This window comes from Archocentrus centrarchus, chromosome 2 (genome assembly GCF_007364275.1).
Source record: "Archocentrus centrarchus isolate MPI-CPG fArcCen1 chromosome 2, fArcCen1, whole genome shotgun sequence".
Lineage (NCBI taxonomy): Eukaryota > Metazoa > Chordata > Actinopteri > Cichliformes > Cichlidae > Archocentrus > Archocentrus centrarchus.
Genome location: NC_044347.1, coordinates 30,900,409 through 30,914,754, shown reverse-complemented (window position 1 = coordinate 30,914,754; position 14,346 = coordinate 30,900,409). Strand labels below are relative to the sequence as shown.

At 42.8% G+C, this 14,346-nt stretch overlaps 1 protein-coding gene across 1 annotated transcript in view; it reads left to right on the top strand.

The window, feature by feature from the left end:
• Window positions 1-14,346, top strand: part of LOC115799160 (anosmin-1) — a 37,024-nt gene that overhangs the window by 14,310 nt on the left and 8,368 nt on the right. The window contains 7 exon segments of the mRNA XM_075074459.1: window positions 1,029-1,094; window positions 1,493-1,715; window positions 2,961-3,145; window positions 7,285-7,414; window positions 8,827-9,032; window positions 9,540-9,666; window positions 12,397-12,501. Of these exon segments, the coding sequence (XP_074930560.1) occupies window positions 1,029-1,094; window positions 1,493-1,715; window positions 2,961-3,145; window positions 7,285-7,414; window positions 8,827-9,032; window positions 9,540-9,666; window positions 12,397-12,501 (1,042 nt within the window).

Below are 14,346 nucleotides of genomic sequence, written 5' to 3'. Positions count from 1 at the left end.
AAGTGGAGGGATAAAAATACTGAAAATATACATTTTGATTAAAGTAAACATGATGAAATTCATTTTATTTATATTGCACCAACCACAACAATGGGGTGGCTGTAGCTCAGGAGGTAGAGCAGGTCACCTACTAATCTGAAGGTTGGTGGTTTGATTCCTGGCTGCTCCAGGCTGTAAGCCAGAGTATCCTTGGGCAAGATACTGAACCCTGAGTTGCTCTCTTATACAAGCGTTGGAGTGTGAATGGGTGTGAGTGTTAGACAGAAAGCACTTAGCTGTAGAAGGAAGTGCTTGTGTGAATGCTAACATGTTGTATAAAGCACTTTAACATGCAGGGGTTTGATTTACAAGAAAACAGAATACCACCCCCTCCTGTGCAGGCTCACTGCTGCTGCTTCATTCTCTGGTTTTTAATGCAGTCTAAGACAGAGTGACTTACTGGTTTCCTCACTTGCAGTAATAAAAAGCATTAATTAAGCATTAATAAAAAGACAGTCACTTTACTGTTTCTTCTATTGAAGGGGAGGGGGGATTAAATACTGTACAGGATATTAACACATATGTATCGTTAAGGAGTTAATGTCAGGAAAATATTCAACTGAATCAAATATGATTCTGTTCAAATTCATAAATGTTTTCTAGTTATTATAAAGGACTTTCCCAGAAATGCTGAATTTGGTAAAATAGATGCATAGAAATGTGAGCTTTAGGAGAGAGTGTGAATTACTTTGGCTTGTGCAATATATTTTTTTTAATATTAATATTTAACTAACACAAGATCTGACAGCAAGGAGACGGATAATAATTTGTTGTGAAAATCTGGCCGGTGCTTCAGGCTGTGGTGATGAAACCTCCAGCTCACAGATGAGCGTGATGGAGCAGTCATGGCATTAAACTGTCTGACACTCTAACAGAGTTCAACAGGCTATAAAACATAAAGATTTTGCTATTTTTCACCTCAAAATGCATTTCTTCATATCTGACTGTAAACTCTGACAGTGGCCACACGTGTGCTTTGACCTCCACAGTGCCTGGAGCCCTGCAAGGACTCCTGGGAGATGAAGGAGAAAAGCAGCTGCAGAGAGTTGTGTGAGGTATGGTGAGCATAAAGCCAGCGTGTACATGTTTTGAGCATACAGTGTAAAAGCAGCCATGCATTGTTATGTGAACGCATGGTTTGTCATGAAGGTAGAGAGTCTGTTGGTCTCAGGAACAAGCTCAAGAATCACTGCTGGAAGTTATCATTCATATTCATGAAGGCTCTTTTACTCCTGCTGTGCTTAATTTTCTCGTCTAGATACTTGTTGATGTAATCTTGCCATTATCAAATCATACATATAGAATCAATACTGACTGTATAATATTTCAACTGTGACAATTACACTGCTAACATAATCTAAGCAGAGAGCATCAGAAACTGTAAAAGGTCCAACAGAAAGATGTGAAACACGTTCACCTGTGATGCTAACCAGCTCATCTTTAATCCATCCAGTGGGTGTTTCCCAAAAAGCAGTGGGAGTGTGTGACCAGCTGTGAGTTCCTTCACTCAGTGCTGACGGTGAAGCAGGGCAGCTGTCCTCCTCCAGAGAGAGCCAGTGGCTTTGCTGCTGCCTGCGTGGAGAGCTGTGACCATGACGCCGAATGCTCTGCTCAGAAGAAATGTTGCTCCAACAGCTGTGGCCACACCTGCCAGACTCCTGCAGACCTCTACAAGGGTATGTCAGCCCGAAGCAGAGTGTTACACGTCCCTCAGTGATGTAATTCTAGCTGCACTGCAGTGGGCAGCAAGCTACAGGGTCTCAGAATGGAAGTGATGTCGTCCTTGAGTCCACAAACAGTGCTTGTTGTTTTGTGTTGAACAATTATCGAGACGTTTATAAATTAATAATAATTCTTTCTTCGGCTGGAGCCTATCCCAGCTGTGATAGGGTGAGAGGTGAGGTACACCTTGGACAGGTGTGTCTGAGGGCTAGCACAACTTCACACTCACATTCACATTTAGAGCCAGTTTAGAATATCCTAACACAACATCAGCTGTGAGAGGATGCTGGAGCATCTACAGGCACAGGGAGTTTCATTAACAGGGAGCCTGTCCTGTCTCTCTCCCCCCTCAGCAGATGACTGCCCCTCCCTGAGCCTGGGGGGGGGGGGGGGGGGGGGGGGGGGGGGGGGGGGGGGGGGGGGGGGGGGGGGGGGGGGGGGGGGGGGGGGGGGGGGGGGGGGCACATGAGACAACTGGGACTGTTGTGGAGGGGCTGGAGGTTTCTTCCTGTTAAAGGGAGTTTTTCCTTCCTACTGTCACCAAGTGCTGCTCACAGGGGGTCGTTCTGACTGTTGGGTTTTCTCTGTATTATTGTAGTTCTTTACCTACAATATGAAGCGCCTCGAGGCGACTGTTGGGATTTTGGTGCTATATAAATAAAACTGCACTGAAATTTGAATTCAAACTTGTACTTTAATGCACATTATCAGTCTTGCCACCCTAAAAAGTGCCTCCTTGGGCCTTTACTCAGATAAATGAGGTAATTCCCGGTGGAACTATATGCTGCTGTGAGTCTGAGAAAATAAGAGCTCATGGGATTGTTCGGACTTTGCTGATTGTAACACATTATGGAGGAAGAAAAGCAGGAGGAAACTTTGCAGGCTTTACAAGGGAGCACTGAGTAAATGTGTAAATCCCTGAAGCATTGGAGGGTGCTGACTGAGAGCGTGGTGTCCTCTTTGCTGGGACATTACTGAGAACTACAGTAGATGACGATGTTAGGGATTATTTTTTACTCAATGAATAAACGACAATCACTGATTTTGATTAACATATCAAACAAACTACAGTCATATTAATCATGTTGTACTTGTTTCTTAATGAAAATCCTAAAGTATATTTGTTAAAAAATGTATCTACTGTACTCAAAAATCGCCTGAGTTTCACTCTGCTGGTGGTGGATGTATTTTGTGTCCAGGTGCTCCTCTGAAGCCCAGGAAGGAGCTGGCCTTTGAAGAACTGCCTTCAGGCCAGCTGGAGGTGCGCTGGTCATCCCGCTTCAACATTTCAGCCGAGCCTGTAGTCTACATTCTGCAGAGGAGGTGGAACTTTGGCATCCAGCCCAGCGAGGACACTGCCACCTCATGGGAAGTGGTTGCACAGGTTAGTCAACTGCCACCAATCTTTAACTTTACAGAAACAGACAAATTCAAGGGAAAATCTAAATAAAGTCTTCCTGTAAGCATTGATTCTCTGTGGCTCTGCTGGAGGATGGAAGCCCGCTCTCTCAAAAGATCATCCTTCACTTGCTGCTGTTGTTTTGTTGATGGTGGAGAGCACTGTCTAAGGCAGCGGTGGGCAGGTCACTTTCCCAAGGGGCCACATGAGACACTGGGACTGTTGTGGAGGGCTGCACCAATGAACTCACTCCTGCTCAATATTAATTTTAGCTCTTTATACCGTGCTCCTGGTACGAGTAGATGTTACAATTAGGCGATGAAATGTGAAGCAGACACAGACACGTGAAGTGCTGCTGCTGCTTTGCTTGAGTTTAATAACTTCATCTGCAGATTATCTGATCTTCTTTCTTGATCAGTAGAGAAATCCAGTGTGTTTGGGCATCAACGTCAGGTCCAGCGTCTGAGCTGCACAGGGCAGTGGACAGGTGCTCGTCACTGAGAGAGGCTCAGTGTGGAAGGAGAGAAGAATGAAACTCCAGCAGTCATACTGACTTGAAGTGCTCAACAACAGCACTGACCTACACAGCGCCCCCTGGGGTATAACACAGTGAACTTTGTTATAGTTCTAGTCACTTTATTTTGCATCCGCTGCAAAAGTCACCTCCATGTGAAGGAGTAAGTACTGTACATGTACAGTACTTACTCCTTCACATGGAGTAAGTACTGTTCATGTACATTTCATGTAAAGGTTGAGTAATGGACCAAGAACAGACCCTTGTGGAACCTCTGATTGAATTTTTATTCAATCACTGTGAGACAGTGATAGATAAAATGCAGGTTTCACTTAGAAGTATAAAGTTTTGTTTATAACTAGTAATGATTTCAATAATAATAGAAATCTTGTTTGCTAAAGATGTAAGTGTGCATTTGCAAGGAGAGATAGTGGCATTAGTGGACTGAGACACGGTGGGCTTAATGCATACAAGAGCAGAGGGTCTTTGAGTCTTGCTCACTGGCGTGCTGCTGGTGTTTGTTAAATATTACCATGTTGATTTGCAGGGTGTTATTACTGTGAGGGCTTTGCAGGAATGCAGAGTTAACTTTATGTTCGTGGATAGAAAACATGATCCAGCAAAGTTCAGGTGGAGCTGATCTCGTGTAAAGAGCTCTGTTGTGTTGCTGCCTCTGAAGAGCAGCAGCCCTTCAGCCAAGTGTGGAGCTGCTATATCCTGCTGATCGTAACATCACCAATTACATGTCATTTACCTGTGTTCAGAGTATTGGAACCAGCCCAGGCCTTTGGCTTAGCTCTCAGCTGGGTCTAACAGTGGGAAGCTGGTCCAGCAGCTGCATCCAGGCACGAGAGGGTCGATTCAAGCTCCTCATCTGCTACAGTGGCAGCAATTCAGCCCACAGTGACTGTAGAGTCTATGGAGACTATGGAGCTCATTTGCTTGTACCCACCTACCTAAATTAAAATGGGACATAACTACATAATGTATACCTATTTTTGTTTGAATACTAATTTTGCATTGACCTCATGTGTATTGGTCAGAGACAACCAAAGGACTGGGTTGGCCCGTGGTCTGTGCACAGGTCTTGTCTGACATGTTGTTTCAAAATCTAGGTGTTCAGTTGGTTTGAGAGCTGGTAACTGCATATTTAAGCATCTATATCATGTTTATTTGAATCTAAATTTATATTTTCAATATTTCTGTCCCTCCACTGAATATGAGGAACCATTCAATTCAGTTCAGTTCAATTCAGGTTTATTTATATAGCACCAATCCTCAACAACAGTTAAGATGCTTTAAATTGTAAGGTACAAACCCTAAATTATTAGAACAATCAAACGACCCCCTATGAGCAGCACTTGGTGACAGTGGGAAGGAAAAACTCCCTTTTAACAGGAAGAAACCTCCATCAGAACCAGGCTCAGGGAGGGGGGGGGGTCATCTGCTGCAATGTTATTAAAATATCCTTTAGAGCAGAAGAATCTGTTTACTGTTTAGGTCTGAGGTTCATGTTTTTCCCTTACATTGCCACCTGTGTGTAAAGCTGATATGAAAAACAGGTGGTTTGTACTTCTGTTCAGTAACTTATTTATAATGGTTCAGTTGTCATGGCAGCAGAAAATAATGAAATTGTTGAATAGGGTTTAAATCTGATCACTGTGTGCGACGGTGCTGATGCTGCACAGATACAGTTAAAGAAGATAGTAGGAGGTGATCCTTGGGTGTCAGTGCCTTAATACAACTGAGGTGCCAAGAGTTAATGTCTGAGTGGTAAAAGCTGTGTCAGGAGGTCAGAGGGACTGGGATACAGTACATCTGTCACACAGGAATGTTGTGCGATACCTCAAATGTGGCTATCAAGCCAATACCAAATAAATGCAGGGCCAGCCTTGCTGATACCAACACTGATACTGTCAAAGGCTCCCATGTAGGGGAGAGCAGTGTGTCATGGTTTATGAGATGAATCATCATCAGTTTGTAAATTCTGAACACATTTTAATGACCACTAGTTCGCTGTGATTGTTACTTTCCACAATAATTCACACGCTTTTCAAACGGTGTTTCTGGAGACCTGGAATGTAAATGTTGCTGTTTTTAAAGCACTTTGGCTCAGCTTCTGTCTTATATGTGCATTATAAATGAAACCAAACTTGACAGTCAAACAGTCAATTATTATTAATTATATTCAGACTTTTTTCATAGTTGATGTTTAAGTCATATTTTTCACTTCCAATACAATAATTAACACAATTCAGTTGGCTGAATATATTATTTGAATGTCTGAATATAGTCTCAGTAATCAGTCTATGATGACCAATCACATTAACATCAAGCAATGCTGGCAATCAGACAAGAGTGATGCCTGAACCATTATGGAGCTCTATATAAGCTAACCGGATATTCTTTGCCTCTCTGAAAGGACTGTGACAGTGACCTCTGACCTCTGTGCTGGGGGTCAGGGTCTGTCTGAGGGCTTTCCTCCTCTCTTTGTTTCTTTTGCTGCTTGTCCCAGTAAAAAGCGGTTTCATTTTCATGTCTTTATATCAGTTGGTGGTGTTGCCACAGGACAGAGTTTCCTTCCAGCACGTGTCACTGTTTGCAGTGGACAAATAATCACAGCAGACCAGAGAGGAGGGGGCGGAGCAAAGTGTGCCTGCACGAGAGGAGGTGTTTGCACAGATGTGTCTACTTTCTGATGAACCTGAGAAACACACAGTACTGAACAAACTAAAGCATGGATCCTATCACACTAGTATCAATCTGATATCAATACCAGCATTGGTATCAATACTTTTGATATGTAGATCGATCCGCCCACCCCTACTGCCATTTGTGTTTTACACTTTTGTTTTCATTTGCTGATTGGTTCTTTTTTCTCTCTTTTTACTTTCCCTTTTACTTGGTGGCACAGTTCAGGCACTAAAACTACTTGGTTCAGTTTAGGAACTATAAAAGATCATGAGTCAAGTGGGTTTGAATGTGACACCATGTGGTCCTTTACAAGTGTGTCTGTGATGAGCTGCTGTGACACCAGCACCGCAGCTGTGACAAAAGCACAGCATCCGACACCCTGGGAGAGAGCTGCTCTGCCCCGCTGCTGAACACTTGCCTGGCTGTAATGCCTAGCTAGAAGAAGGAAAGAGGAGGGCTTCATGCCATATTTCTTCCTGTGTTACAGTGACATGCTGGGACAATTGTTGTAGAGCGTGTCCCAAACTTTACACTAACATGTTAACTCAAAGATGTCACTTCAGTATTTTATCACAAAGGTTTTACAGGGCATAAAATTCTGCACATTTTCCTAAACTCAACAAGGTTGAAAATCAACTAGACTGAAAGTAGAAACTAACTAAACTCTGATGAAACTCTGACGAAATGCTGAGGAAGCACTGGCAAAGCTCTGGCAAAAATCTGACAAAGCTCTGGCAAAACATTGACGAAAATCTGAAGAAACTCTGACGAAACTCTCACAGAACACTGAGGAAGCACTGAAGAAACGCCGTTTAAAGAGTAACAAAACACCAATGAAACAGGGACTAAAACTGATGAAACTCTGGCACACAACTTGTTTTCTGCCAAACGTCACTGGCTTCATTTTTTCTCACAGACCACAGAGCAGGGAGTACGGCTGTCTGACATCCGGCCAGGTCGCTGGTACCAGTTCAGAGTGGCAGCTGTCAACCCTCACGGGACCAGAGGTTTCACCACGCCCAGCAGACACGTCCACTCAAGCAGAGGTCAGACAGACATTGCATGTATCTGTGTGCGTGCATGTTTAAAGTGCAGCTTGTGTAGATGAAAAATCTACATTTTGACATCAGAGAACATGTCAAACGTTCTGCCCCTGCTCCTACTGTATCAGACAGAACCGTTAACCACAATGGACCATTGTAGAGCACCTTTAGTTCAAGTTAGATCAGCTCAGCATGACTGATAATAAAGGAGTTAAAAGGTACTGAAACTAATGAAATGAGCATAATATCTTTAAAAAATGAAGCAACACTAAATCAAATGAAATGGAGATCAACACAGAGAGATGAAACATGCATCCATGTATCCACTTCCTCTTCCAGTTCAGGCTTTTCAGGGGACTGGAGCCTGTCTCAGGCCACAGTCACACTATACACTGTGGAGAATTCACAACAACAATGAAATCTGACAACAGAGACTGACTTTAGTGATTTAGTCATGGTGATGTGGGCATCTTCAGTTTGACTGTAGGCCAGTGAAGAGAGCCACACTTTGTATTCAAACAGCCAGCGGTGGTGACAGGGAGGAAGTGGATTGTACCAGCGGCGGCAGAATGACAGGAAAGGTGATGTGGTTAGAGGTAAAACCGGCCACATGCAGCAACATTAGCTACAAACAAAATGGGTTTTGACAGTTTAGGGGTCAGTAAGTGACAGAATACATGAAAGTGTAGCAGGGCAACCGGATGAATTAGAAGCAGAAGAGATGGGAAGAGATTCTTTAACGAACTTAGACTAAAGAAGCCAAAAGTTCCTGACAATTTATCAAGTTTAACTAATGAACCCTGCTACAGTCAGAGGTAATTCAACAGAGAATCGACTGTTTAACAGATGGTTGTATTGTTGTATATATGTGCTATAGAATTAATGCAGAGAAACCTCAAAGGATTCATTGTTTTCCTCTGTGTGGTTTCTATAGCTGCCACAGGCACAAAGGGAGCCGCCTCGGCAAGCTGAAAAGATGTGAACCTTAATCGATTCAGACGTGTTCATGAGAGCTGCGTTCTCCCCGTCTGCAGCATTGTGCTGCCATATTTAGGGACACAATGGAGGTGGCGCCCTTATGTGCTGACAGTTTTACCATTAATTTTCCATCTGTGGCCAGTGAGACATCAGATTGATGACTGATTGTGATAAGGTTGGGGAATTAGGAAACACAAGCTCTAAACACCAGCAACCATCAAGAAAAACCCACTGAGAAATCCTGCTGGCAAAGGTGGTGATAGGCTCCTTATAATGAAAGTAATGGTAGAGTTACTGTAGCTCTGGTTCCTCCCACAGCACAGCAGCATGCATGTTAGGTTAACTGGAGACTGATTGAAGAGCAGGGATGGCTCCATCACCCACTGTGAGTCTGTAATGTGGACATACACTAACAACATCCAACATGTCACCCTCAGACCCCGCCAACCCTCCAGCTCCTACCGAGCTGAGAGTAGCAAATATGAGCTTTGGTCCTGGCAGGACAGTAGCAACCAGGATTGAGTGGAGCATGCCTCCTGACCTGGATGTTCCCGTCCACCACTACAAGGTCAGCTGGAGCTGGACTGCAGTTGGCCATTCTTCTGCCTCATCCCTGACCAAGAGGAAGAAGACAGTCAGGAAGGTGAGGATGCTGCAGCAGAGGCACTTTAAATACACGACTGCTATTTAAGATTAAGGAAAGGGATATATTTATGTAATGCTCTCTGAAACACATCCTCCTCACTGTCACTTTTTAGATATAAAAGACTCTGAGACAGTAGGAACGCTACCACAGAGAACACAATCATAAATCCAACCAGATTTCAATAAAAATAAAAATTACTGCTACTGTTCAGTCTCAGAGGTTCTCCTGACATCAGCATTTCTGATGTTACAGAAACACTGCAGCATGTTTGCATCTGAGATCAGGAAATGGAGTCTGATCAGTATGAATATGATAAGAAATCAGCTCATGGCTCATGGTTTTCTCTGTGGATGGACTCAAACCAAGGGTTCATTCAGGACCTTTATTCCTGTGAATGGCTAAAATGATTATTTTAAAAACACAGTGTGGGATCTCATTGTGTTTATTTGTATGTATGTGCCTAATCCTGTGTGTGTGTGTGTGTGTGTGTGTGTGCGTGCACAGAGCCATGTGGAGCTGGACAGCATGAGGTCTAACAGGAGTTATAGTGTGGAGGTTCAGGCCGTGTCCTACTGGGGACAAACTCAGTTCAAAGGGCCCCGCGCGGTCCTCCACTTCACCACTCAGCATGGTATGTAAATGTGTATAATTGGCATTTGTCATGAAGGAATAAAGTTTATCTTCACGTCTGCTTCAGAAGTCTCTGAGCATGTTCAGATGTTTAGTCTTGCACTCAAAGTTTCCTCCTGGTTTTCAAAATGCATTTGTATAATCTTCAGGTTTACTTTTACACTTTTATGGTGACATTTTTTTTTTTGAAAAAAAAAGCACCTTAGGGTTTAATATCTAAGAGATTTTCTCCCACTGCGATGTTAAATCTTTGATCCTCTGTATCTCAGAGCTTCACTCCACACCTACAAACCTATCAGAGTGACAGGGCTGGAAACTCTTTTAGCTTTCAAATTCTAAATGTCAAGGTGCTGCTTTCAAAGTGATGGCTGACATTATACAAAGGAAAAAATAGAAAATGTTCTTGACAATTACAGAAATGAGTGTGAGAGTGAGTGCATCATGAAACAAGGATTGAAGTGAAGTTGCTGTCAACCTTTCTACAGAGCAGAAACTGGGAGAAAGAAACACTTTTTGAATGAGTGTTCAAGGTGAAACGGTGCACCAGCACATCAACTTTTCTGTACATGACATTTTTTCAGCCTATTAAAATTGAAAGTATGCGTGTTTTGGTGAAAGATATTTTAACAGCTGTTGGTGAGATTCCCATGAAAGTTTTGTAGAAGGTCACAGTTCTCTTCAAAAAGCATCTCAAAAACCTTGAAAATGTAGTTCATAAACAAAAGTGCATCCTAGTGGTTCTGATGACCCCCCCCCAAAATAAAATAAATAAAATTATATATAAAATTGGCAAAATCAAATGTACAGAATTATATTTAATTCAAATGACAAACTTTTAGTGTTAATTCTTAAAATGATGAAGCTTGCAGAGAGTAAAATTTAACTTAAAAATTTAAAATCACATGAAATCAGAAGCAAATCAAAAAACTGAAACCAAGATATATCAGTTCATAAACAGTCGCCTCAAGGCGCTTTGTATTGTAGCTAAAGACCCTACAATAATACAGAGAAAACCCAACAGTCTAAACGACCCCCTATGAGCAGCACTTGGTGACAGTGGGAAGGAAAAACTCCCTTTAACAGGAAGAAACCTCCATCAGAACCAGGCTCAGGGAGGGGGGGTCATCTGCTGAGGGGGGGAGAGACAGAGATTAATAATAACTAATGATTAAATACAGAGTGGAGTATAAACAAATAGGTGAATGAAAAGAAACAGTGCATCATGGGAACCCCCCAGCAGCCTAGGCAGCATAACTAAGGGAGGGTTCGGGGTCACCTGATCCAGCCCTAACTATAAGCTTGATCATAAAGGAAAGTTTTAAGCCTAATCTTAAAAATAGAGAGGGTGTATGTCTCCTTAATCCAAGCTGGGAGCTGGTTCCACAGAAGAGGCGCCTGTTGCATGCAGATGAGTAACTAATGTACCAGAATGAAACAATAAAGTCATGGCCATGAGATAATAAGAGCAGGGAAACTAAATGCTGTTATCAGTGTAAATCAATCCTCTTTTCTTTGTGAATAAACTCATTGTTTTTTTAGCTTTTCAATCAGGACCTGCATTGTCAAAGTGCTAAGAATAAGATGTGGACACTGTTTAGTTGCCTTTTTTACTTGTGGCCACAGAATATCTTATTTATTCACATGTAAAAAAAAAAAAAACAAGCAGCTTATCCAGTATGTTTAATGAGATCCACTGTGATGCTTCATATTAGCAGATGTTCTGTAACATATACATACAGTCCTGTGAAAAACAAAGCTTTTACAGGACAACTAAGCACACCCTCTGCTTCCATTGGAATGAAGAGGAAAACTAAGTCCTGCTGCTAATCACATGCACTTTATTAGCTGATCACCATCCAGTGTGAGCACCTCTATAAAAGCAGAAGTTTGCAGGTTTGAAGCTGTGAGGTGCCAAGAAGCAAAAACATCAGCCATGATCTTAGAAAAGTTATTGATGCCCGTCAGTCTGGGAAGGTTCATAAGGCCATTTCCAAACAATTCCATAATTTTCCAGTGAAAAAGATCTTTCATGAGTGGAAAACATTCAAGACAGTTACAGCACCAGTTTACCCAGGAGTGGACGTCCCAGCAGTTTCACCCCAAGCTCAGACTGTGCAGCACTCAGAAATGGCAAAATCCCAAGAGCTATATCTACTGGCCTCAGTTAACATGCTGAAGGTCAAAGTTCATGACAGCACAACTGGACAAAGACTGAACCAGTGTGGTTTGTGTGGCTGTGCTGACAGGAGAAGGCGTCTTCTCTCTAACATGGCAGCACAGCACATGATGTGTGGAACAACATCCTTTGGAGAGACAAGCCCAGCGTGGAGATGTCGGCCATAGTGCACAGTTCATGTTTCAGCACAAACACCTCCACCACCTGACAGCACGGGGGGTGGAGGGCTGAGGATGGCACCTTGGCATCTTACAACAGGACAATGATCCCAAGCACAGCAGCAAATCTCCAACAGAACAGCTGCAAAAGAAAAGAATGAAGGTGCTGAAACGGCCCAGAGTCCAGACCTGAGCCTGACTGAGATGCAGGGGTGGGACCTTCAGAGAGCTGTGCATGAATGCTGCAAACCTGGAGCAATAACTTAACTTACTGCAGCTAAAGGTGATTCTACCTGTGACTGAGTCATGGCATACTTTTAGTTTTTCACACGACTGTATTGTTTTAAGAAGGCGGAGCCCAGATATGTAATTCAATGATATTTTGTGTATTTTAAAGCCACCAGTGATCCAAGAAACCTCATAGGTGACACTGTGGATGTGGGGACCCCGTTCTACCAGGACGGACAGCTCAGGGTTCATGTTTACTGGCAGAGAAGCATGGGTATGTACAGCAGAGTTAAACATTATGATTCTGCTTATATATCATGTCACAAATAATATTTGCGTTATCTTGCAATACGTGGATAATGTGCCAGAAAAAGGAGTTTTGATCTGGTCCAAAGCCACAGACAGAAAGCTGGTAAATCAATAACAACCTGAACACATTTTCTAATTTACTGAACCGTAATTCACAGGAACTCATTATTAGCTGTGAAAGATAAAGATAAAGTCTTTTTTTAATCTTTGTACACTAGACAGAAACACTGAGCTGCATAAATATACCTTCTAAACTCACTGTGGTGAAAAAGTCAATGCTGCAGCTGCACAGCTTCTGTGATGAGTAATTAATGTTGTGGAAGGAGGCTATTCTACTTCCACGAGACATAAACTAACCACCCGTTACACTAAATCAATAACAGGCTTGAAGTGAGTGTTGAAACCTGAGCTAAGGTTAAGGTTACTTTATCGTCTCAGGTTAGGAAAGTGCTGCATCAGAGCAGCCAGTGCCCAACAGTACAACAAAGCATGCATACAGCGTGCAGACACAGATTTACAGTTAAAACAAAATAAGTCAAAACGCTGTTCATCGATAAAGAACAAATGATTGTTTGTGACAGTTTTATTACATATGGGGCCCTGTTCCATGCTCACAGCACATGCTCAGGGTCACCTATGTTGGACTGTGCAAAAATGCAAAAAATGTCTCATGGAGTGAGGCATTAGTTGCTCCTGTGATCTATCCCTGATCACTGAACAATCCGTCCTGCAATGATGCAGACTGGAAGGTCCTACCTCTCTGCTCTGCAAACAGAAGACTGATCATCCACAGCTTTGGTGCAGCAAAGGCATTTAAGGTGGAGGAAACGTGCATGTATGAATACAATGAGCTGCTCGCTCTGCTGTTAGGTCACTTCTCTATCAGTGGGTTATTACATGCAGGTCAGAAACAGGAAGCTGTTTGCGGGTTTACACGGGGCAAACATGACAAACAGGAATTAGCAGGAAGCTCAGTGCTTAGATGACACATAGAAATGATGGCTCAGCTGTCCCTAAAACAAAAAGAAAAAGCACAGCTCTGCTAAAACCTTTAAAAAAGATGAAAAACCAAATATGAGCAAAGATTTGGAGGACTGCTGAAATTAGACTTAATGATCTGCGCTGCAGAGAGACTGCTGCTGAATATCAATGCAGCAGTAATGGGAATGTTGAAGTTTTAGGCTCAGGGATACAGGGTTGTGACTGAGAGCACACATTAAAGGTCACATGGTGAGACACAGCACCTGTGAGTAAAGACAAGTGTCATCATCCCGGACAGGTCATCTACTAATCAGAAGGTTGGTGGTTCGATCCCTGGCTGTGTGCCAGAGTATCCTTGGGCAAGATGCTGAACCCTGATTGCTCTTGATGCATCCATCAGAGTGTGAATGTTAGCTAGGAAGCACCCGTATGAACAGGTGAATGAGGCATGTTGTATCAAGTGCTCATGTAGAGCAGAACGTGTTCTATAAGAACAAAATGTATGTATCTGAGAGTTCCCCGGTCACAACGAGGTTAGCAATTAAATCTTTCTGCATGGTTGGAATAATTTACGTGCCTAACAATCCTGGTGAAATCATAGACGGGCAGAAGCTGCAGTGCAAAACAGGGTCAGTAGTTCCTAATGTAAAACTTGGACTTATAATCTGGCAAAGGAGGAATGGAGATGAACCCAGGGTCGGACCCGGATGCCTCACTGGCTCTCTTGAATGTGCATTTCAATCTTGACACCTCCATGAAAACCTGATGGGAGTGGACTGGTCCTTATACAGTGGTTATCTACTGGAGCACTCTGTACAGCATGCCTCAT